This window comes from Takifugu rubripes, chromosome 20, assembly GCF_901000725.2.
Source record: "Takifugu rubripes chromosome 20, fTakRub1.2, whole genome shotgun sequence".
NCBI lineage: Eukaryota > Metazoa > Chordata > Actinopteri > Tetraodontiformes > Tetraodontidae > Takifugu > Takifugu rubripes.
The window spans coordinates 13,282,666-13,307,766 of NC_042304.1; the positions used below are offsets into that span (position 1 = coordinate 13,282,666).

General features: G+C 47.7%; 2 protein-coding genes across 4 annotated transcripts in view; one reads left to right on the top strand and one right to left on the bottom strand.

Annotated features, from left to right (window-relative positions):
* Positions 1-251: 251 nt before the first annotated feature.
* On the bottom strand, positions 252-6,609 carry zap70 (zeta chain of T cell receptor associated protein kinase 70). Of its 2 annotated transcripts, XM_011619366.2 has the most exons (12): positions 6,458-6,609; positions 3,578-4,017; positions 3,345-3,505; positions 2,903-3,041; positions 2,736-2,817; positions 2,602-2,624; positions 2,269-2,522; positions 1,976-2,182; positions 1,713-1,905; positions 1,070-1,210; positions 845-957; positions 252-760 (listed from the first exon to the last, which is right to left on the bottom strand). In XM_011619366.2, exons 1-12 carry the CDS (start codon positions 6,594-6,596, stop codon positions 679-681), a joined length of 1,974 nt encoding a protein of 657 aa, XP_011617668.2. In that variant the 5' UTR covers positions 6,597-6,609; the 3' UTR covers positions 252-678. The 2 variants fall into 2 exon arrangements, with proteins under 2 accessions (XP_011617668.2, XP_003978120.2); XM_003978071.3 differs by lacking the exon at positions 6,458-6,609 and having other exon boundaries at positions 3,578-4,766.
* Positions 6,610-7,838: 1,229 nt separating this feature from the next.
* The window catches only part of adamts10 (ADAM metallopeptidase with thrombospondin type 1 motif, 10), a 29,308-nt gene continuing 12,045 nt past the window's right edge, over positions 7,839-25,101 (top strand). Inside the window, exons 1-14 of one of the 2 annotated variants that reach the window (XM_003978063.3) lie at positions 7,839-7,976; positions 11,923-12,299; positions 15,913-16,052; positions 16,138-16,347; positions 17,693-17,861; positions 18,230-18,432; positions 19,438-19,521; positions 20,785-20,930; positions 21,483-21,526; positions 22,256-22,361; positions 23,257-23,403; positions 23,607-23,748; positions 24,696-24,803; positions 24,924-25,069. In XM_003978063.3, the coding sequence (XP_003978112.1) occupies positions 12,197-12,299; positions 15,913-16,052; positions 16,138-16,347; positions 17,693-17,861; positions 18,230-18,432; positions 19,438-19,521; positions 20,785-20,930; positions 21,483-21,526; positions 22,256-22,361; positions 23,257-23,403; positions 23,607-23,748; positions 24,696-24,803; positions 24,924-25,069 (1,748 nt within the window). In that variant the 5' untranslated portion in view covers positions 7,839-7,976; positions 11,923-12,196. Of the gene's footprint in view, positions 7,977-11,922; positions 12,300-15,912; positions 16,053-16,137; positions 16,348-17,692; positions 17,862-18,229; positions 18,433-19,437; positions 19,522-20,784; positions 20,931-21,482; positions 21,527-22,255; positions 22,362-23,256; positions 23,404-23,606; positions 23,749-24,695; positions 24,804-24,923; positions 25,070-25,101 lie in introns of those variants that run through there. The other variant, XM_029827849.1, reaches the window with a different exon arrangement.

A 25,101-nucleotide genomic window follows, 5' to 3' on the forward strand; every position in this document is an offset into this window, starting at 1 on the left:
TTATAATACATTCACACTAATCCACAAAACAACATGTGTGAGTCGCTGCCAGGAAATCCACAGTAAAAATCTATCGCAGAAGTCGGAATAATTCAAGATTTAGGCCTTAAATCCAGGCACAGGGCTGTCACATGATCCGCCACATAATCCGGCTTTAACCTGCTCATTCAGAATACTGATATTTTTTGTCTGATATCTATCTGTCTGAGCGGTGATGGTTCCTGAACACGCACAACATTCACATCAACAGGTTTCCAGGTATCTTATCAATTATTTAATCAACCTGTGTAAATCAACATGACAGTGAGCTGCATGAGTGGCTCCACAGTGACGTCTGACGCTCTTTAACAGGATTTATTTACAGGCTCATTTGAAAAATGAAATACAATTCTGTGATCCCTGAATCAACAGTAATGTTGGTCACAGTTACTTTGGCACAGAAACGTGCAACAAAAAGTGTCGACATTTGCAGACAATATTTACCAATAACACTCCCCAAAATACTAGTTTGGTCATCACTGCGAATGATAAGCATCAGTTTGACAGCAGCAGAGGAAGCTGGTCAGTTTGTGCTGCTCATAAGAAGCTCTTTGTTTTTGCTGTTTAGTGGTCAGTTGAAAAGCGGCTTTGTGCAGCTTGGGGACAGAATATGCTTTGTTTCAGCGGACGGTCCACCGGTCACTCGGTCTTCTTAGCCATGGAACTGTGGTAGGACTTCATGGACTCCTCGACCTTCTTGAAGTCGGGGCGATCCTCGTGCCTGGTGGAAGAGAGGGGATGTGATCGCACAATTATCCGTTTACACACGCGAACTAACAGGCGCGACGGAAAAGACGTGTCTCACTTGTATGTCCAACACTCCTTCATCACTGTGTACATTCCCTCTGGACATGCCTCTGGACGCTCCATGCGGTTCCCGGCCTCGATGAATTGGTTCACCTCTGGTCCCTTCATTTTCTAGACACATCAGGGTGGAACCAGACTTGTAAATGAGGTTCCTGCTCTGAGGCGCTGAGCAGGGTTACAACCCCTGAATTGGCAGCGGGGACGACGTCCGCACACTTGATACCTTGTAGGGTTTGCCTCCGAAGGAGAAGGCCTCCCACATGGTGATGCCGAAGCTCCACACGTCACTCTTACTGGAGAACTTGCGGAAGTTAATACATTCTGGAGCGTACCACTTCAGGGGCCATTTCCCTGCAGTGCGAGCCTGCGGGTCACGAAAGCAGATCGGACAGCAGGTTAATGATTCCCGGAGCCTGTGAGCGTTCAGGTTAAGGTGATAAAGATCAGCAACTTCTGCGCTGCTACAATATGGACTTCACAAAATAATGGCCACGTTTGTCAGAAGCCCTGAATCTGTGTTTAGGTGATTTTGAAGCATCCAGTGTTGGTTTTTCTCCCAGTCTGCTCACTAATTACCTCAGGTTCCACCTGTTTCCCTGCTGCCTAACCTGCGTATTCAACACTCTTCCACTCTTCCTGTGACTGGTTGTCTTGTCTCAACACAGTATTTGGGTTCCATTCTGGTCCGACACATGCCTAATTCCTGGTGTTAATGTCTATTGAAACTTGTGTGAAAGTACAAAACTATATGAAATGAACAATTAAAACAGAGCAAACTATCTCAATCACCTCCCACTTGAATAGCCTCATCTATTGACGTGCAGATTTAACCTATTGTTCAGTGTAAACCTGTTTGCTGTTTGTACCTTGTAATAGCTGTCGTCTGCTCCCAGGGCCTTGGAGAGCCCAAAGTCGCTGATCTTGGCAAAACGCTGGTTGACCAGCAGGACGTTACGAGCGGCCAAATCTCTGTGCACAAAGTTCTTCTCCTCCAGATACTTCATTCCCATGGAGACCTGGTGCATGAGCAGGACGATGTTCTCCACGGTCACAGTATCTCTGCAGGGACAACAAAACCACAGCCGTCAAGTTATAGGTGCAAACTTTACTGTTTCCTAAATAAACTCACCTATTTGAAGAGAGGAACTTGTTGAGGGGTCCAGCAGAGGCCATTTCCATGACAAGCATCAGGTTCTCAGCGTTGCACAGGCCCAGCATGCGAACGATGTAGCGGTTGCTCAGCTGGTACATGATCTCTGCCTCCCGCATCATCTCCTCCTTCACCAGCCTCTCGTTATCGCTCTTCAGCACTTTGATGGCCACGTCCGTCTGGCCTCTGAAGGGAAGAGTTGTCAGGGAAACAATCAAACAATCCAGATGTGCAGGTGTTACAGAGTTGCTCGTTTTGTAGCGTTTCCTCACAAATCAGTCTTGAGGACGCCTTTCTTGACGCAGCCGAAGTTCCCAGAGCCGAGCTCCAGCTCGTCGATCAGAAGTTGGCTCCTCTGGATGTTGAACTTCCTCACTTCATTGGGGTTGTGGTAGGGGTTGTTGTCTGTGTCGTCATCAGGAGTCAGTGTCACAGACGTCTTTGCGGTTGGCTGCTTCGCTGGAGCGCGCGCCTCAGCCCCGAGGCCGCCAGGGGGCGGTGTGTAGCCATTTTGTCGCTGCGGCCGCTGAAATATTTTGCAGCAGATTTCAGACAGAAAAATCTCGCAGACTTTAGTAATTCAGTGGACAAACTGTAATACTTACTGGCTGTGGAAGATTGGGGGGCTCTGCAACGTAATTCATACCAGAAATGCGTTTTAGCCACAAATCTTTAGCCCACGGGCATGAAAATCTGACTTAAAACATTTGCAAAGTGTTAAAATAAACAGGAATCGTACTTTCAACAGCTTTGCCGTTCGTGCATGCCTCGCCGAGAACTGTCACCAGGCCATCAGGTTTCATTTTCTGGTACTCGACCAGCTAGAGACCGACACAAAAGTACATATAAATGATAGAACACGACCAGCAGCAGGAGGTATTAATTAGTTAAGTGAAGCTGCAGTACCTGCCAGATTGTGTCAAACTTTGTTCCCTCCGGCATCGAATATTTCCCTGATTTGGCTTGGAGGATTTGATAGTGGTACACTGTTTTCCCGTACATGACAGAGAGAGCAAAAGTACCCGGCTCATCTCGTTCTCTCACTCTGAGAAACCAGATTTACAGAGACTTTGCTTCATCTTCACATTATCATGACAAATTTTGAAATCTTTAGTGTCTTTTTTATCTTCTTAGATCATCATGGGTCATCGTGAGAATGTTGGAGGCAGGGAACCACTCACTAGCTAAGGGTGAACACCTTGACCCATGACCCCTAAAAGCCAAAAGCTTTGTAAAAAAACAAAATTCAGAGAAATAAAGATGTTTAAAATGAGTAAACGCTGATGTGCGTAACCCTCCGTGGGTGCGACCATGTCACCCAAGCTTACATAAATCTTGTGCAACTTACAGGAACTTTCCATCCGGTTGGGCTCCAGAGTAAAGCCGCCTCTCGCCCTCCTGGCGGGGGATTTTACCGTGGAACCAAGGCATCTTTTCGTGAGCGGTGATGGCGATCAGTTTCTCCAGCTGGGACGCCTGACTGTCGATGGCCAGCTCCATGGCCTCCCCCTGAGCACCGAGAAATCTGAATTTAAGGAATTCTGGAACGGGTAGAAAAAGCTGGAAGCGGCAGGACCTCACCTCCAGGTTCCAGGTCTGCTTCACGTACTCCCTGACCATCTTCTCCTTCATGGTGTCAAAGGTGCCTGCTCGTATGGGCATATCTGGGGGCCGCAGACAGGGTTTCCTCAGGAGGCACACCAGCCCGTCCGGGTCTTTGCTGTGGAACTCGCAGAGCTCGGCGGGTCCGCAGTGAGGCTTCCCTCCAGCCATGGAGTAAGTCCCATTTAGCTGCTTTTCTATGGAGTAATGGTGAAACTCCAGGTTCCACACAACAGACAGGACGTAGCCGCCCAGGCTGCGGATGCACTGTCGCAACAGGAAGAGTCCGTCGTCCATCCCGGCCAGCTTAAGGTGCTGCTCGGCGTCTGTGCGACTGATGCTGCCGTAGAAGAAGGGCAGCTCGGCCGCGGGGTCCGTGGACATGGTGAGAACTGTAGGGAGGAGCTGGGAATGGAGCGCTGGAGGTGAGAGAGGGCAGAGGAAGGACAGTGATCCAGGTGAGATTAACTCGGGATGGAAGGCGTGACTTCTGACCCTCAACGTTCTTTAATCTCAAAACAACAACTGGAAAATGTGAAGTTCCAGGTCCGTGTTGGGACTCTCAACTCTGGTGATCTGGGTTCAGCGCCGGCTGCGTGTAGCTGTGACATGTCATGAGAGACACCCACACTGCTGCACAACGTTTGCAGTTTACCAGACTGATGACAGAAGCCACAACAGGAAGCTGCAGTCCGCCCTCACAGACGCCGTTCTCCAGCGACTCGCTCTTCCGTTACACAGGTGCTTCACGCTTCGAGCTCATTCCTCTGGCTTTTACCAAGCAGGTTTTGTGAATTTTTCCCTCATGATGGGGGAAAGATCTCCAACAGAAGGAAAGTAACACAAATTCACAGCCCTGCAGGTAGAGATGCACCAGCGCAGGCGCCATTTTTGGAGGAATGAGTGAAAATGAAGATGATTGTACCACGTTTATGACACTTATGATCCCCCTTTGGGGCCTTTTTTACAAAGTCAAATCAAAAGGAAACGCCTCAGCTGCTTTCTTGGGTCGTTGCCCACATCCAAGGTGGACAACTGAGCAGAACCACATGACAGCAGAGACCACCGCGGCCTCGCCACAACAAAGACGCCGCCGGCGTGGACGAAGGCAGCGCACCATCACAGCACGCAAAGAGCCTCCCATAACATTCATGTCATGATAAAATAATTGTAAACTTCAAAGGAGTTAATTATGTAGAATAAATGATTCCTCTATATTTAACTTCAGTCATTGTGGGATAAAGTATCATTTTCTAGATAAAACACTTTGCACTTTGCAGGCATTATTTTCCACCACGTGTTTTTCTTTAGTTATTAATGGGAAAAAAATGGGCGTCTTGTGTGTGTGTGTGTGTGTGTGTGTGCTTGTCCTCTGTCGGTTGAGTCAGGTGTTTCCACCGTTCTTAGGGTGCTCAACAACATCAGTGTTCCTGCTGCTCGTTTCAACACACCCATAACATTCATGTCATGGGAGGCGAGGCTTGAAAGAAGCCTCTGCTCATCACATTCTAAAGGTCGGGAGGCTGAGGTGCGAAGGGCGAGAACCGTGCACGCGCGCGGTCCCCGACGCACGTTGAACCCTCGCCGACGCCTTCAAAGCTCGAGACTCGGAATGTTTTTATCAAGCGACTCATCGATGGAGAGAGAGCAGCAGGAACACTGATGTTGTTGAGCACCCTAAGAACGGTGGAAACACCTGACTCAACCGACAGAGGACAAGCACACACACACACACACACACACACACACACAAGACGCCCATTTTTTTCCCATTAATAACTAAAGAAAAACACGTGGTGGAAAATAATGCCTGCAAAGTGCAAAGTGTTTTATCTAGAAAATGATACTTTATCCCACAATGACTGAAGTTAAATATAGAGGAATCATTTATTCTACATAATTAACTCCTTTGAAGTTTACAATTATTTTATCTGGAGTCTTTAATGAAAATGCTTTAGAAGAAAATTCAATGAACTCTGTGAACCTTAGCAGCAGAATTATTGCATGATGTCGGTGGTAAATAATAAATCAACAATTTAGTGATGAAATTGTTTGAATACTTTACAATAATCCTATAGGTTATCGGCGTCAACAAACTAATGTGGAAAATGTTGAAAAGTGATGAGTTCAGCAGCGAAAGTGACGCTGAATGGAAAAAGTGAGTCGACCAAACCGACTGCTTTGTTCCTTTAAAATAAGTCATTTAACAACCAGTAAATCTAAATAAAAACAACAGTAAGATCTGTTGATTACTGTTTGTATAGATATATATATTTAGTTTTTCGAAAGAATCCAAAGATCTCTACTGATGGAACGTTTGAGCTGTGTTGTGTTAATCAGGACTAAATATAATGTTCGCGCGGCCTGTAAACACTTGAGTTTACGAGAACATTTTGCACATGAAATCCTGGTTCTGTTGTCGTGGACGACCTCGTCTGACTGTGGTCGGAACAATTGTAAAAATAAATCCAGTCGTTTCAACAGCTGTCGCAACAATTATCCATCCATTTCCAGACTCAATAAAGCAGCTATTTATAATTAGCGGCCATAATTTGTATGGTTTTGTGCCAGTGCGATGATGCCACAGTCTCTTTAGTCTTTAATTGTATTTTACAGCACAGCTGTGGAAACACAACGCGGCTCCTTCTTTAAAACCAGAGAGGAACATGTTAAAACACACTTTCTACCCCAGGGTTGACGAGCAGCTCACCGATTCAAGCGCACGACTGGGAATAAAACATCAATGGGTTTACAATAATTAGATTTCAGACAGTGATTCAATTTACTTGCTTGAATCTGAACCTGTCGATAACTTTTTTATTTGTAATATTCTCAAATGTAACGAGAAAATCGACTCACCGCCTGTCGTTGCTTCGCAGACAAGGATACATCTGTTAATCTGACAGCAGTATTGTACAGCCCACCCTCTCACACACACACACACACACACACACACACATACACACACACACACACACTCACACACACACACAGACATGGATACACGAAAAGAGAGTGAGAGAGAGAAATGTTGTGTGCTGAAAAGGTGTTGGATGAAATTTTGAAATTTCCTCCCGTCAAAAATAAGTCACATTAGTTTTTGGGCCAACGTAGCACACTTAGCTCAGCCTAGAGGCTGAAAAGCAGCCAGGATGGTTGGCTAAAGCATCGCCGAAGCGGTGATTACATTCACGCCGTAACAATGAATGCGATATACGTGCTTTTTGATTCTGTTTTCGATGCTAGCTTTCTTCCCAAAAGTGAAATGGTCATGTATTTGTTCGTCTTCAAAGGTCACACCGCAGTCAGCAGCTAATGCTAGCACAGCATTAACAACAGGAAGTCGTTTTTAAAAGTCTATTTTCCCAAGATCACAGGCCAAAACATTAACATTCATGATGGTTTTACTTTTATTGTGGAATGTGCAGCACTGAAGTGATTAAGCTGAAGAACGTTGTGACCTGTAGACCTCTTTCTGTCTGTCTAACCTTTTGTTTGCTGTATTTTCAAGCATGGAGCGATGCGGTTGCAAATGACAAATTTAGGTCACAATTTTGGGTGCCAAGGGGGGTAAGTGTGCCAAAATGTCAATTTTTAGTGTCGGTTTGTGTGCACAAACATATGACAATGTCAGGCAAACAGCATTTCTTGGATTTAAGTGGTTAGCCTTTAAGCTAATAGAAACATAATGTTCTATTCAGGCAGTAATACATTTCTGTCCCTTTAAATTACACGGATTTAGGTACTTTTGCTCTTTGCCAGGCTGTATAGTTTCACATGCAAACTGTCTCTCACTCTCGCTCTCTCGCTCTCTCACACACACACACACACACGCACACGCAAACACGCACACACACACACACACACACACACACACATGCACACAATCTGGCTGCAGCTGCTACCTTTAAGTGCAGACTGAGCAGCCGATCAGTATTTTAAAGTGAAATCAAGTCAGACAAAAACGGATATGAAGAGGTACGTTTGCACCTTCAGAATAAGAGCATCGCGTAACTTTTTAGTGGAAATAAAATTGTAACCAGTGGAAGCTACCGCCGCATGTTGCGTTGGTAGAAATATTTGGAGATAGAAAAAACAGAAAGGCTCAGGACATGTTTCATGACACTTAACAATGCGCAATAAAGATATTATTTTATGCTAAAAGTGAGATCCAATATCGCGCGGACTTTAAAATGCAACGCCCGTTACAGGTGCCCTTATTTTGTAAGTCCTGAGCGGAAGCGATGGATGTGCATTTTGGCGAATTTGACCTGCTCTGTGACCGTCTGGAGGTGGCTGAAGTTGGGGCTCTTCTCCGCTCCGCTGCGGAGGACAGAGGACACACTCAGCGGAAACTTCTGCAGGCGGACACGCAGAGGTAGGTCACCGAGTTCGGACGCATTTTCTGCTCTTTTCACGTAAAAAAAAACAAACTTTCTAAAGCAGCGCAGACATGATGCTGGAAGGAGGCGGTCCTCCGCTGTCTGTGCGCTCGCCTGCACAGACATTTCTACGGACTGAAGATCTACTTTATGTAGTTTTTTTTTTTTTTTAGTTTGGGAGTCTGTTTTTGGATTATCTCATCTAAATGACTAATGACAGGACGACCACCGTGTGCGCGCGTGGCAGTGTGTGTGCATGTATGTGTGTGTTTGCAGGCTGATCAGGGTGTGATGTGGCGGAAAGCTCATATCAGGTACATGCGTGGAGGGGGAAGCAGCCCGCAGCTGTTCGCAGAAGCATCACAAGTACATTTAATAATCAAACCAACCGTTTGGTTTCGGACGTGTAAGGATGCATGTGCAGGCTTTTCCACATCTGAATTCCCAACACACCTTAGTTACCATTTCCGTTACTTGTCTATCAACTTTAGAGTCAGTAGAAACAGTCCACTTCATTATAATTTTTTTTTCTTTTACACCAGTAATAAAATTGCTGTATTTAGGATGGTCATCAAATGGAAACCGCTGGCAGCCGTTCCGGCTCTGATTAAATACATTTTCACTGTTCTTGTCTACTTTCCTTCCTTCTACGGGACCGCAGACCCATATTTCTGATGTCTTGCCCAGCTGCAGTCCAAAAGATAAAACCTGGCCGTAAAGAGAAAGCCTTTGGTTGCCATCTGTGCTGGGTTCCACCAGTTTCTGGCTGACTCACTTCATGTCGAGTCAGCTCTCTCTCTCTCTTTCAGCCTCTCACTAAATATTGTTTCAGACTGGAGGGGCATGGTTTCAGAGTGAGGGGAGCACATCCGAGGCCCTCTGGCCTGTTTATGTTCCCACTTTTCATCTGCATGCTGTTTATTTGGGGGAAACAGAGGAAGGAATGCCTGCCGGTCTGGGTCTTTTTAGACTTTAGAGAGGAAGAAACGGCCCCCACGGTTCTTGGAGGTATCGAGTCCAGTCTGAATCAAGTTCTAAATATTTTCTTCGGAGAGAGATTAATAGTGAGCAAAAAAAAAAAAAAAAAGAGAGAGATGGGATGTTATTGTAAAAATGAATTTCAACGTGCACGTTTATATGTGGAAAAAAAAAAATGGCGGCGGGGTTGTTGCACATGAGCCTGAAAGCTTGGGGACATTTAGCATCTGTTCAGCCCACTCAGACGTTCAGCCCTGAGCCGGTCATATGGCTCTGGTTAGCGTGCTAGTTTTCAGATAGCTCCACTCTGCCTGGCAACAGTTTGACACAAGGACACCAGTCTTGCTGTACTTCCTCCCCAACAGCAGGAAAACGCTGTGACAAAGTCAGAACACTTCTGGGTCCACTGGCTTGATTATATCTCAAATTTGGCGCACCCTTAAATTCCCACCTAATTATCCCGAGCAGGCCAACTTTTCTCTCTTGTTAACAACGACCCCTTTCTTCTCCCCTCCACCTTTTTTCTTTTTTTTTTTTCGCAAATTGAGAGCGCGCTGTGTATTGTGTAGTCTGTCTGCAGCCTGCGCCGACTCTCTCCGGGCCGCACGTCACCTTTACTGTATATCTGTTCAATATTCATGGCTAATCCCGGCAAACTGCTGCGCGGAGACTGCGTATGCGCCCCCTTGGCTCGCCGTCACACATACGTTTTTCATTTCTCCGAAAGTGATACAGCAGCAGAGGGAAAGTTTTGCACAGCAGACCTCAGAAGATGCACAGCGCCATCACCTCCGAGGCTTCTGCTGCATTGGTGCGCAGCCCATAATGCATCGAGCGTCCCCCGAGGAAGGAGTGCAGCCACGCACGTCCTTCCAAAAAACCAGCTACCGACGTGGGTCCTTCGCTCTCTCCGCGCCGCTTCTTCAAATAACCCAGAGGAGGAGTTTAGCAGCTATGAAAAGCACTTGATATCAAATTTAATAACCTCCAGAATAAATTGAGAGTGAGCCGGGGGAAGTAATGAAAATGGAGGGGAGTCTGGCATGTGCAGGAAATGACTGGGAGAACGCCCGAGGGAGGGGAAGAGAGAAAGACTTTCAGTTGTTCCACATATAAAGGAATCTGCAACAGTCCAAAGACCCCGTGGTGTTTTAACAGGCTTCACCTTTTGCTGTGCCTCCTCACATCTGAGGTGATGTGAAAGCTCTTTCAAACCGGTTCCTGGACATTAATGCCCCCCCCCCCCCCCCCCCCCAGCTCGCGCTCCGCTGTCTCTGCCTCGTTCCCCCCTGGGCTTTACACTTGTTTTTTCCCCTCCTCTTTTCAGGAGGCGACTCGTTCCCCTTGCTGTCGTCACCAAAAGGTTTCCCATCTGCTTCCGATTACCTTTGGCTGCAGTTGGTTAGCCGCCAGCCATCTGGGCCAGTGTGGCGTCTCCGCTCGCTCTCCCTGCTCCAGACGGCACTGAGGGAGGGATGGAGGGGAGTCGGAGAGGAGAACAGAGAGGGTTCAGATTTAGCTGACACTGCAGTTCAAAGCCAGGAAACTCAAGTCAAGGAGAAGGGCACCCATGAAAATGTGGCTGCCCATCTTGGCTCTGGTCTGTTTTTGTAACGGCGCTATGGGCCCGGGGAGGTCGTTTTCCACTGTTTTTATAAGGTGGACCTGCTCCCCGTTGCTCCAATTGTCGAACAACCAACTGTTATCTCCAGTGCTGGTCTTTTTGCCCTTTTGTGAGATGATGGATGGCTGCGTTTTATCCGTTCGGAAGAACAAAGCTTAACTTTACCTGGAAAAATTGATAAAGCTGTCAGGAAACCGTCCACTCAGCAGTTTGGTCAAGGGGCAAACCTCGTTGCTGTTGTTTCTGGCAGTGGGACAGAGCTTATAAAGGTTTTGCTGCTGGAAAGATTCCTTTTCACTGGTACAGTGAAACATTATGCAGATGATGCTCGGCTGTTCGATAATTTCCAAAAAAAAAAAAAAAGGGAGTTCTGCAGCATATTCTGTGCAGTACAGGCTGCGTAATTCCCAGACGTGGAGCTGCGTTCAGGTCTTCAGTTTATACTTTTAAAGATTAGTTACAAAGCTGACTTGATAAGAGGGAGTCTGGCTTCTATTTGCATGGAGAGTTCGCACATGTTCGTCATCTGTTGTTGTCTTTCCAGTGAACTCTGGGCCGGTTAGAGTTTCTCTTATTTGGCTCGAATCGAGTTGTTGTGCAAAGGCCTTAAGGGATCTGTTTAATGGCCGCTGTTTATGTTTTTATCTCTAAAAAATGCGGCAGGACCAGCGCTGGTTCAAGTCCCAGTATCTGTGGTCACACTCAGAAGGGAACGGGCTTCATGTGAGCACTCATTCCATCTGTCTGCTAACCAGGATGCCAGCCAATTAGAAAGCTGTACAGTCAGGCAACAGGCCAGCAAGGCACTCAGCCATACAACCAACCACCACAGTCAGCCAGCGTAGCAGTGATGGCAACCTGCTGCTCCTCTCAAATTGGCTCATTTTACCCCCAGAGCCTCTGACATAATACCCACTTCAAACCCTATTTGGGCATTAAGTGCAGCTTTTTACAAGATCAATGGCTTCCTTTGTGTTTGAACTCTTTCCGGTGGGCAGGCAGCGTAAGGAGCGGGGCCTCAGGGGCCCCAGGTTGGGACCTGCTCTTGTCTTTGGTCATCAGAGTGAAAGGCAAAGTGTTTGCCCTTCGCTAAATCCAAGATTGATTAGCTGAGGGAACAATGCAGGACTGGGCGGTCTAGAGTATGAGCTGGGTAGATTTGTCTTGTTAGACTGGGAACTGCATGGGTCAATGGGATCTCATGGTCTCTCTGCTAAATCCGTGTATCACCGTGTCTCTTGTGACTCCCACCTATTCCAGCCTAAATCTGTCCCTCCCCTCCCTTTTTCACTCCCTTTCCTGTCCTTCTTTTCCCTCACTCCTCTGTTTCTCTTCCACAGGAGCGCAGAGAGTAAGTCTAACCCAACCTATTCAGACTTTTTGGACATCATCAAGGACCCGTCCAGGATTCGCCGCTCGGTGGCGATCGGAACGCCGTAGCGGCTGCTACGACTGGCACCATCCAGGGATCCACCTGCAGCCATGGCCCAACGCAGCGCTGAGCCGTCCCACCTGTAGGTCACTGGGCATCCGAGAGGGCAGAAGAAATGTTGGGACAGACGGCCGTGGACCAATGCACTGAAGTCTGTTACTATAGCAATCACTGTAGTAACCATGGAAACGCTATGGAGGACTGGTCTGGTCTGCACTGTCATTGCCATCGTGTTTGCCACAGAGGTCGACGGAGATCACAGGGATGAGTTTGTTCAGTCGCAAGGTGAGTGTCTGTAGGTGTCAGGGGTGATCTGACGTTAACCTGACGTGGTTTAATGAGGTAAAACCACACAAACATGTCCATTATGTCCATTTTATGCCGTCCAAACAGGCACCAGCTAGCCCAGTTAGCTCTCTGCTTTCCTCAGTTCCTGGAGGTAAAGCACTGGAGGTAAAGCTCCAGCTCTTAAAATATGGAAGTTCATCCACCTGAGACAAATGCGAGTCCACAAAAAGGACGAAAGCTGAATGAGCATGACCAACAAATAATATCCATGTTTACTGAAAAGAAAATCACATTGAGTCTCCAGACCACCGGTTGTTCAGCAAACGCGTCTAAAATGACTTTCTTTGAAGTCTATTTCAAGAAAGGTCGCGTTAAAAATACAGTTACGCTGAAGTCATAGTAAACGATGACCGTCGGTGACGAGTGTTGAACCGGTGATCCGCCCTCGTCTGGAGCTGGTCTCAAATCAGGTTACATAAGACGAGCTGACCTTTCAAACCCCCCCTCAAAGATTCAGCGTGAAAAGAGTCTCTGCATCAGAAATAAAGGGACATTGACCCGCGCCGGCTTGTTTATCAGCCCTCTTCATAAACGGTGGTAAAAATAATCGTTTTTTTTCCTGGATTCATACCTTGGGTCCCTGGGAACAACCGTACCCTTTTATTTCAATACAAACAGCAAAAAATAACCCCCTCTTGTAGAAATCCAGAGTCGGTTCCACCTTATCGCCATGTTTTCTTTAGATCTTACTTATAATTTATGTTTGCGGCGGCGAGACTCGGGTGAAACAAGCCTTGGAAGGGGTTTGGGGCCTGACCCGGTCCGTCTGAACCGCAGAGGAACACTTAAGACCCTCAGGTCTGCGGTGCTGAACCTGAGCTCCGCTTTGACAAATGACGTAGCTGCGGCCACGTGCCCGCCCCCACATCTCTGACCACACAGGAGCCCCCAACAGCAAAGACATGAAATCCCCGAGTGTCCGCGTCCCTTCACCCAGAACAAGGCTGTGATTGTGTATTTCCTAAACTTAACCTGTGACCCCCGCCCCCCCCCCCCCCAGCCATCTGTCTCCAATAACCTGCTTTTTTTTTCTCGCCGCTCCTCCGACTCTGGCATTGCCGGATCCCTTTGGGATTTTATTTTCCGCAGGTCGGGACACTCCAACCTTTGCAGCGCCACTTATTCATCACTTTGGGTGTTGTTTTATTTCCACGGCTCTGCCGCTCTCAACGACCTCACTTCATCCTCTGCACAACATAAGTTGTTTATGAAACCCCCCGTAAAATAAATCAGTAACGCCAGAACTAATTGATGGTCCTCCGGAGCCTTTTGGGACCCGCAACGTCACGTCTGGAACCAAGTCACCGCGTTTAAATCAAGTCACCTGTGCACAACGTCGGCTCTCCGTCCATCTACGGTGTTACTGGTCTGATTTTAGCCACTGTAAATAAATCAGAATGCTGAGTTGGACCATGTGCTGGGGATCGGGGGGGTCTTTGGAGGCCCGCCGGGGGTCATGAGGAGCGTCCAGAATTATGTCCATCCTATTATAGTGATAACGATTGATACACTCATTTATCAATAATGATAACCAGTACATGTTGAAGTTAGTAATTTATGTGGTGTTGCTCAGTGGAATGCAAGTTCCTAACACACACATTTGTATTTGTATCATTGTGAGGACGCTGGGTGACGTAACGCATTCCCTGGCCCCTTCTGACATTGACCTCAAAACCGATAGCTTCGATAGCTTCGATAGCTTCGATAGCTTCGATAGCCAGCCAGAATGTCCTCGCTCTGCAGGTGTAATATGTCTCATGCACAGGAACACACACCTGGAAAAGACTGATGCTCCAACTGGACCTTCTTCCTCTAGAACGAGACAGAAGAAAACTTGGCTTTGTGTATTTTTTTTAATCATAAATTTCCACTCCCTCCCCGTCTGCCTCGTCTTCGCTCCTTTGAACTTGACTCTCGTCCAGGTGCTGGCTCGCAGGAACACAAATGATAACCCCGTTGAGTCATTTTTACGTAAACATCTTGCAAGACTAAATTAGATTATGGGAAAATTACTCTCCCGGTCATAAAAATGTCTCTCACATTTGCCGACTCTCTCGGTAACCGCCTGCTTAAGCTTGTGTTTATGTTTCGGCTGAAAGGCGCAGCGGGACCTCACCTTGCGAGCGTGACCTCTGCACAGGTTCTACAGTCACACTTTGTTCATCCTCCGGTATCATCTGAAATGAGGCAGTTGGCCGCGAACGCGTGTCTGGGACGGAGGGTGGGAACCTTTTCCAACCGGAGTGTTTCCTTCCACGTTTTTCATTTGGCGATAACAGAGAGCAGGGTGATGCCTCGTCGGGCGGGTGGATGTATCACAGGAGCCGCTGCGTGAAAAACAGGGACACTCCCTCACTTTAAATTTAGCCAGGCGTTCACTTTTGCCTCCTTGATTTGATGACTTTGGTTGGAAGGTTATCTGGTTCCTCCATTTATGGAAAATAAAGGACGACACATTAGCGGTGTGTTGTGGTGCATCAGAGCAATATATTCTTTTTTCATGATTAGGCCCAATGTGTGCAAGTAGAAAAGAATGAGACCTGAGAGCGAGCCTTGGGGCACTCCATGGGGAGCTCCTGAAGAAGAATCCCTTTTTGATGTGGGAAATAAACCCGCGTTATCGTTCCCAGCCCCAAAATGGCAGGGAACCCACAGGTGACGATGTAGCGCATCCAATTTTCTCACACTGCACTTGAACTAATTTAGCTTGCTGGTTTTTTATTGGTGGATGTTTTATTCTGCGTGAGGTCTCCTTAATTTCTTGCTTGCGGGTGAGTAATATGTGCGTTTTCCCTTCATTTTCTCACCAGGAGGATTTCCTGCTCTTTATGTTAAACCCCTGCTTCATTACTTCCGATGCTGTGTGGGGGCGCTGTGGAAGTGTCCTGGGAAACTGTTTAAAGCTCTTTGAAGATTGAAATTTAGTGTTAAACAACTGTGTGTATGTGTGTGTTTAAGTAATAAACTCTGGTGGTTTTTGTTGCACATCTGTTGAAAGTACTGTTTTATGTTCAGGCAGCAACTACAACTGTACTTAGTCCATACTGAAGCCAGCTTATGGAGTGATTTTCCCAGTACAGATCTCCCCAAGTCTGTACCAGGGAACTCTGATCTCTGGGTATTTACTCGGTGTGGGAAGGGGCTGCTTCTCCACAAACGGTGGCCAAAGGATTGATGAAAACTGGGCTTATTTTCTGGTGACCTTTCTCCATTAGTTAGCTGACGTTAGCAGTTTGGAGCCATGTGTGTTTAGACAATAAATCTCCAGCAGGCCCTGACACACACTGGGACAGACAGGAAGTATACAGTTTCAACGTAACCATGGCAACATCCCTTTGACCTCATGGGGAGGGTGGGCGGGTGGTCTCGGAGTGGAGGAACCCAGACAGTTTTGTAATTTCTGTCATCTGGGCCATGAAAACCTTCCTTCAAAGGAAGCGGCTGCCAAACTCTCGACTGTTTTTAATTAGGGTCACTTAGATTGGCCTTATTTTTATTTTTATTAGGCAAAACTCTGATTTTGGTGTTTTTTTCATTTCCCTCCCTGTAGCTGCTTTTCTGTCCAGTCTTGGCCAGTATGAGATCGCTATCCCAGTGCGAATAGGACCTCACGGTGAGACGCTGGACGCAGAAAAGTCTCAACACCACCAAAGAAGAAGACGCAGCGCAGAAGACAGACTCCCTGACTCTGTACTGAGTTCTCCTTTCATTTCCTCGTCTTGCTGGCCGTCTGCTGGCTGTGACAATTCTCTCCCTCTGGTTTTTGTTCTTGTAGCTCTTCTACCAGCTGTCCACATCACGCAACAACTTCCTGCTCAACCTCACGTTGCAGGGAGGCCTGCTGTCGAGACAGTTCAGGGTGGAATATTGGAAGAGAGGGCGGTTAGCATGGAGCCATCCTTACTCTCCTCACTGCCACTACGTGGGACACCTTCAAGACCAGCCACACTCCAGCAAAGTGGCTCTGAGCAACTGTAATGGCCTGGTAAGCCCGCATGCCGAATAACTTGCACTTCGAGGCCTCCAACCTCAGCCTGTGACCTGAAATCCATCAATGCTGGCATGCCTCTTGTTGTCAAGGCAGACCTTTAATGGTAGATTAGCAACAGCAGGACAGAGCCAGAGGTCGAGAAATTACAGAAGAAAAGGGCCTTTATTCACCTGGAAATAGACGCAAACCCGTTTTATGTTACACGTTTGAAGGTTTCCTGGCGTCGGTCTCAGGTCGGCGTCGGTCTCAGTCTTGATTGGATCATTTACTTGTGATGCGTATTCCTGCTTCCTATGCACTCGCTGTGTCCTCACTACTAACCCCGGGCTCCATGATAACAGCTCCGTGCACAGCTGAGGATTACGTCTGTTCACTGAGCGTTAATAAGCTACACATGTAATTACTGTTGGTCAGACCAGCGTGAGCACATTCAGCAGCGAGCGGGCCGTGTCCAGGGGAGCATCACTAACTTTATTATGGGATTAAAAGCACTTTGAAAGCCGCCGCAGCCAGTCGAGGGGAGACGCTCTCTCTGGCCGGGGCCAACACGTCTGAGCGGAATCAAAGGGAGTGTTAGTGTATCGCTTTGTCTCACTCTCCCATTTTTCTCGCTCTCATTCACCCTTTCATGCTCTCGCGTGTGTTTTCCTGTGTTTGTGTGTGTGTATTCTGTGGGGTCTTGATCCTTTTCATGGATGGGTCACCAGTTTGCCAACAGAGGACACTGTGAGGGAAATATTTGAAATAGAAGCATTAATTGTTGCGTGACGTGCTTTTAATTTCATAAGCTAGGCCTCGTCCCCATCACAGGGCAGGGTGAACCCCCCCACCCCACCCCCCTCTCCCGGAATAAAATGGAAATGATCCCTTTTTTCCCTCCTTTTCTCTTATATAGCAGATGATCTCATGCCGACTTGCGTTCTGCCACCGGAGCAGCAGCTTATTTTAGAACGTAAAGCTCGTTCTGCGTACGCAGACATACGAGGAGACGTGGCGAACGCCGCTGCCTGCACACAGAGCGTGCGCTCACGTGCCCGAACTGCGAGAATGTCGCAACGTGCCGTTAAAGGAAGCTCAGAGGTTATTGTGGAGCCTCCCCCTCCCTGGCCGTCGGCTTTCTGACCCATTAGCGCCTCAGCTTTAGCTTATCTCCTGTTTGCCCATTTTCCTGAGTCAATATGAAGTGTGTGACGTGAGGATTGCATTAAAGGAGCATTTGGAATGAGCTGTGCTGTTTGGTTTCACACATTAGGCACAGATTCAGACCTTTGATGTAATGTGACTTTAAGTTTCCACAATTCTTGTTTTATTCTGTTCTGTTACTCTTGTCTCTCCGCAGCAGGGGGTGATTGTTGCAGGGGGAGAGGAGTACCTGATTGAACCCCTTGTCTCACCAGATAACCAGACCCGGATGGAGAAGGGGGAGAGAGCTGAGGGGCGCCCCCATGTGGTCTACAAGCGATCTTCGCTTCGCCATCAGTACAAGGGCCAATCGTGCGGGGTAATTGGTGAGCGGAGAGATATTCTGGTCGTTTTAGTGGCTGCGTTATATTCCAGATCGGAGGAGTGAAATATTCACTAGTCAGCAGACAAAGATTGTGGTTGTGTTAATGTTCCCAGTCGTGATTGGGCGTGACTGAGCCCGTGTTGCTGCCAATGCCAAAGTATGTTCATAAAAACCATACTTTGCAGCGTTCAGCTTGCTCTTTATTCGCGTCGTGTTTGGGCAACTTTCATTTTACAAAGCGACGATGGTCAGTTTGCCAGTTTAGACAAAAATGGAATGTCGAGCGAGTGATTCTCTTTTTAGCATGTAATTGCTTACAGATCTCTTCGAAAGTAATAAGAAGACGTGACTGTGTTCACTTTTGCCCAGATGAGAAGCCCATGAAGAGTGCATCGTGGTGGCAGAGAACCCTGAAGACGCCTCCCCATCATGTCGGCCGAGGCCAGTGGCCCCTGAAGCGCTCAGTCAACCGCGAGCGTTACGTAGAGACGCTCGTGGTGGCCGACAAGATGATGGTGGGCTACCACGGGCGTCGGGACATCGAGCAGTACATCCTGGCTGTCATGAATATTGTAAGTTTCACAGCACAAATCATGTCGACTTGCATGTATGGCTCAGGATTACTGTGCAGAAGGGTTTTCCCCATGTTCAGCCGGGCAGTTGGGGACCCTCAGGCTAACATCCTCCATAGATAAAGCTTACATACCTGTCATTGAGGGAGTAGAACTCTGGGATCCCTTCCACAAGGGCAGATACCGTCACAGGGAGATAGCTCCTGTAAGGATTTCCAGGGTCAGTTGCCAAACGTTCCCTGGGAAAATATAAGCAGAGGGGCTCCTTCATTAATACCAGTGGGTTTGGATCAGCTGAGCATCTCAATGTTGGGAATAATTTGATGCTTTTTGTGTTAAAAGCAGCTTCAAGATAAGCACTGCAACATTTGATGTGATGGGTTTTAGAGAAAAATGAAGCCAGGTCAGAGTTAGTCAGCTCACGGCTCATTTATTACCATAAATAATGATTAGAGAAGCATCCGTGGTCCTATTTTTACTTTATGTAGCGAAGGCCACATGTTTGAGTCAGACTCAGGCTGTGTGTCAACATCTGCTTTATTTCTGTCAGTGGGGGATCTGTTCACACACAATTAATCACCCTAAACATATACACATACACGTGTTAGGAATGTATTTAATGAAGGGTTGGTCAGCTGCTTTTGTTACAAAGCAAGTTTGTATCCGGGGTGTTAGGAATCACCGAGCCCGTGTTTCACTTTGAGGAGCAAAGTGGACGAAATTGCAGCAGACAGCAGTAATGACAAGTGTCTGAGCGAAGCTTCGGCGCTGCAGCGGTTTAAACTTTTTACTGCTGTTTGTGTTTCAACCCTGTAATTACGACCTGCACTTGTGCTGCGCTGGCTTCACACTCGCAGCGAGACTTTATTGAGATTAATCTTCCTCAGGTATAAACAAGCTGTCGGGATGGTAATGCATTGTGGGTGTTTCTAAGCGTGAGAATCGTCTGTGCCGTCCAACGTGGTGTTTTTAAGACTGGCTTTTTCTTGTTTCCCTGGAGGTCAGGTTGCCAAACTGTTCCAGGATTCTAGCCTGGGGAATGCAGTCAACATTGTGGTGACACGGCTCATCCTTCTCATGGAAGACCAGGTAAAAAGCACAAAACTCTCATTATTGCTTCTCCAGTGGGCCGTCACAAAACTCCAGGAGCTTCCAGATTGTGTCAGATTTGTAGCTCCGTCGCTCTCTTACTCCAAGAATCCCCGCAGACTCCACTTGTGGAATCAGGCCTTGGCGGTGAAGAGAAGTATGAAAGCTTGTAAGAACAGGGAAGAGAGTGATGGTCAAGGAAAAGAAAGGTGACTGCTTGGCAGAAATTAGGTTGACATAACCTGAAATAAGCTTTAATTAGCAAATGCTATCATGTTTCCACAGGTTGTTGCCCATATTCAGGTGAAAGGTCCTGTTTTAGATGCAGATGCAGCCTCAGGTCAGAACTTCTGTTGGTAGATTTTTCTACGTCTGTGGAGCGCGGAGGCTAATCCCAGCAGCAGCAGCGGCGGTGGCTCGTTTAGTTCTCACTTGTACTTGCAGTACCAGCTGTCCAGAGAGGTCAGCGGGGTTAATACAGGCGAGTGTATGGAGGACAGAGTCCACATCAGAGCGCCAGGCAGGTCGCCAGCACCTCAAAAGTGCATGAACTGTCGCGCGGGGCAGTTGGCCCCACCATGAAGGATGAATCATAGAGAATTAAAGGGGCATTAAAGTGTGGTTTTGAGGTTTTCCTCCATCGCTTCCTTATTAGAGGACATTTATGATTCATACTGCTCATAGTGCCTCAGGATCGGCCTCATCATTTCCCGCTCGGATGTGCTCTGGCAGACTAAGGAAATAAATGTTAGCCGCGGTCGCTATTAGTTTATTAGTATTGTTATTCTTTTTTCCCGCTCCGTCGGCGTTGAGCTCAGAACAGGACTGAGAGGAGTCTCGGCGCACGGGTCTGTTGCCGGTTTCTGAAAACGACAAGCGCTCTCTGGAAAATAAACCCAGGCCAGCAGTGGGCCCAGAAATGAGGGACTGTGGGATGAGACAATTACTAGTTATGTCACCACGTGCATTCCTGGGTTACGAGTTCTCGCCAGCTGTGGCTGGCAGCGTGCTCGCTCCTCTCCTTCTCCTCTCTGCACACTTAAAATACTAGAAAGCACCTTCGCTGCGATGCTGCTTCCACACTGGAATTCCATCACAGTCCCTCCAGCAGTGCTGGCATGTAACGAGGTTCAGTTTACTGGGTTTAGCTGGAGTTTTGCGGCAGTTGCAGGTGACACACTGAAACAGAATTCCAATACAAACTCGGTTTTCTCCTCATTTATGTGTGTCAGTGTTAAATCCAAATGGGTCTCTCTCTTCCAGCCAACGCTGGAGATCAACCACCATGCCGGGAAGTCTTTAGACAGCTTCTGTAAGTGGCAGAAGACCATCCAGCATCGGAACAGCTACGGCAACGCCATACCAGACAACGGGATCGCCCACCACGACACTGCCGTGCTCATCACCAGGTGAGCGACGCCGAGCGTCCCTGGGCAGGTGGAGCGCCGCTGCAAGAGGGGCCCCCCTTCCCCTCCCGAGCCCCTCACGCTGCAGCCGCAACGTAATCGGATTAAACATTGACGCTATTGGCTGAGGAATGTGCAGCAGCCACGATTGGGTCCCGGTCGTCTGAATGAGCAGAGCGGCCACAAATGCGTTGTTGTTCTCCGGGGCAGAGAAAAACACGCACGCCGGCCGAGGCGTACAGTCGGAAAAGAACGACGGCTGTTTTTAGATCTGGGAGTTGAAGTGTCGAGTTTGTGAGAACAATTCAATTATCAGACCGAGGATGGAAGCTGTCCAGACAGACGACACCACGGTGACCGTCCACGATTTCCTGCCATTGTTCTTTTAAGGCTGTATCATTCTGCTATCACCACCGTGAGAGAGGGTGTACGAGGCTCTCCCTCCCCAAAATCTGCTCCCGTCCAGAGTGTTCTGTGCTCCTGTTAGCAAGTATTTTAATCTGATTACAGTACAGGCTGATCCTACTTGGTTCTTGTTTTATTTTTACACTACAGGTACGACATCTGCATCCAAAAAAACAAGCCCTGTGAAACTCTAGGTAACACACACACACACACACACACACACACACACACAGGCATCTAAATATGTCAGAGCCCTCATTTACATAAACCGTTCCCTCAGTCCTGACCCCGACTATCATGACTGAATGCCAAATGCCGAGGGTGGATCCAAATGTCTGGACTGCGCTGTCTTTGTAAACTCGAGGGCTTTTGCGGACGCGTTCCACAGAAAATCTGTGAGCACTGAGGCCCGTCCAAACCCACAACTCATGTACTTCAGCGGGGCTCTAAAGCAGATTTTCTGCAGACTTCCAGAAAGTGTGCAGACCAGACAGACCAGATTTAATAACCCACAATTTATTGCAATACAGACGTGGCACACTTTTTCCAAATGCTTTTTGCCAAAACAAGAAAAAAAAAACCCAACAAAAAACTATTTTAAAGATTGACTTTATTGAAACATTGCTTAAATCTTATCATGCAGGAATAACATTTACTCAAATATGAAGAAATTCAGGGTGCGCAATCACAATTGTATTATCCAAACCAAATTAAACATAAAATGACCAATATTAAAATGTTCTTTTTTAGTATCGTTCAGCTGTTTGGGCAACATATGAGGCCTAAAATATTCCATAATTACTTCAAAACCTGAGCAGTTAACACCCTCTTCTCACCCATCAACATGTGTGTGTGTGTGTGTGTGTGTGTGCGTGTGCGTGTGTGTGTGTGTGTGTGTGTGTGTGTGTGTGTGTGTGAGACAGGTCTGGCTCCTGTAGGAGGGATGTGTGAGCCGGAGAGAAGCTGCAGCATCAATGAGGACATCGGCCTGGGGACAGCGTTCACTATCGCCCATGAGATAGGGCACACGTGAGTGAACACGTGCACACAGACACACACGCGCACACACACACACACACACACAAAGGCAGAATCTGCGTGATGTCACCTGTTCTTGCGTTCTGTGCTCAGATTTCTGGGCAACAGCAGCATCTTCCCTGAACAGCACCTACAACAGCCACAGGTGACACACAGAGGTCACGCGTGTGGAAGCAGGTTAAACCTGCTAAGGTGACGCACATGTTCACCCTATCAGGTGCGCCCATCTCCCGAAACACCGAACGTCACTGTATGATTCCAGGATCTATGTAGCTGATCGCTTTGATCTGTCTAAGTCCCTGTGCTCCCTCTGCTTTAATCTGGTACCCTTCAACACCCTTTGTGTTGGGTTATTTCAGGCTCCGACAGATGGCGGATGCTTCAGGCGCTTGCTGGCTATAGATAAACACAGGTAGCTTTTGAGGATTCAGACCAAAGCGTGCTTGTCGGCAGGATTTTGTCCGTACGTTTGTCTGCATGCGCTTCTTTTAAACCCTCACAAAGTATGGTGAGACCCCTGAGCTGCGTGAACACAGGCGTGTTTGTGGTGGACGACACCCACAGGAAAGCAAAGCAAGAAGGCCGCCATCGCTGAATTGGTCTCGCTTTGATAACACCTATGAGTCAAGTTCAGTTCGCTTTTATTTATGGAGCATCAGTTACTGTCAACATCCCCTCCAGATGTTTCTCAGAAACCCACAGCCTGAAGCGCGGCCTGAACCGGCGGTTTCATGCAGCGAAAACTGCCTTTTAACAGGAAGAAACCTTGGGCGGGACCATCTGATGGTGGGGGGGGACACACCAGGGTTTAATGTCAGTCAACACGTCTGTGCTTTCGATCCCTCCACAACTTAAAGTGGTGTCACCGTATCATCACGGGATTCAGGTTTGGAATGAACCATGACGGCATGGGGAACGCCTGTGGGCCTCACAGCCAGGAGACCGCCAAGCTGATGGCCGACCACATCACCATGAAGACAAACCCGTTCATCTGGTCTGCCTGTAGCCGGGATTACATCACCAGCTTCCTGGAGTGAGTCAGACTATCAGATATCTGCACACCACAAATAATTTGGTAATGAGAGGCTGGAGAAAGAGGGGAAAAAAATCGGAATGTCCGAGGAATATCCTTCAAAGGAGCAGCAGGAAAACCCATTAGCCTTATTATTCCCAGAAGCCTTCATTGCCAGATAATGTGTGTTTCCTCTTTTCCTCCCTTGTTCGAATGTGTTATAGCTCAGGTATGGGCTCCTGCCTGAATAACATCCCACCCAAGCAGGAGTTCGTGTATCCAACCACGGCACCGGGTCAGGCCTACGACGCCGACGAGCAGTGCCGCTTCCAGTACGGCGTCAGATCCCGACAGTGCAAATATGCGGTGAGCGCTGCGCTTTACTCTTCAATAATGAGTAAAATTCTGCTGACTGAATAAAGCCCATGGTGCGTTCTTGGTGACCGCGACCTTTTTACTGCATCACTATAACCCATATTAACCCAATAATTAAGGTAATTATGAAAGCAGACGGATATTTATCATGAAAACATGCCGACAGGGTGAAATGTGAGTGTGTTCCGGCGAACGCTTGAATTTCATTTATATCCAGCTCAACTTGGTGAACTTTATTTGTAAATAGGAGCAGATGGAATCGCTGTGTTAAATCTTTTATTACATCTCAGAGGATTTGCCAGCTGTTGGACCGTGAAGCGCACATCGCCAAGCCCGTTTTAGGCACAAGAAACATCTTTGATTTTTAGTGCTTCCACGCTTTTATTTGCCTGAAAACAATCAGCTCGATAGAAATAAGAATCCCCACCACGCCTGGAGCGGCTCCAGAGTCTCTCCTCAGGTTTCTCCTGCAGCGCTTCTCATTTAATAACAGACAGAATATGTTTGCCTCCACCTGTTTGTGCTCATCTGGAACCTGCTGCCTCCGCTAATCTGACCAGATAAAGTCGGTCCAGGCACCTGTAACAGAAGTTTCCGCGGCGCTCTCCCGGACAGCTGAAAACATCTCGCAGCTTTAGCTTCGCTGAGCTGCGTCCACATTTATTGCGTGGTCAACCTTTCTGGAGCCATCTTTAGCCCAAATGGGAATCTGGAAGCTTTGACTGCTTTATAGACAGTATTATTGATCCGGAGTGGGCAGAGGAAATCCATGAAATATAACCCTCATGTGTTACATGGAAGCTGAACAAGAGTGTGTCGACTACTGGCTCGAGATTTATGTACAGTAGCTTTATGGGGGGAGCAAGTGGCATTACCTCCCTTTCTTTCATGGTCTCTCTCTGTCTCTCTTGATTCCCCCCCCCCCCCCCCCCCAACAGGAAGTCTGCAGTGAACTTTGGTGCATGAGCAAGAGCAACCGTTGCATCACCAGCAGCATTCCTGCAGCAGAGGGAACCATCTGTCAGACCAACACTATAGAGAAAGGGGTAAATTTCTCGGACTTCCTCCTCCTTTTAGCCTGTTTGATAACAGTCTGCACCCCCCCCCCCCCCATTTTTTTAATGCCGATGTGAGTTTTGTTTCATCCGCGTGTGGCTGTGCTGCAGTGGTGCTACAAGCGGATGTGCGTGGCTTATGGAACTCGTCCAGAGGGTGTGGACGGGGGCTGGGGTCTGTGGTCTACCTGGGGGGAATGCAGCCGGACCTGCGGGGGTGGCGTCTCTTCTTCTATCAGACACTGTGACAGCCCCAGGTACTGGCTATTAATAACATATCTATGAACTT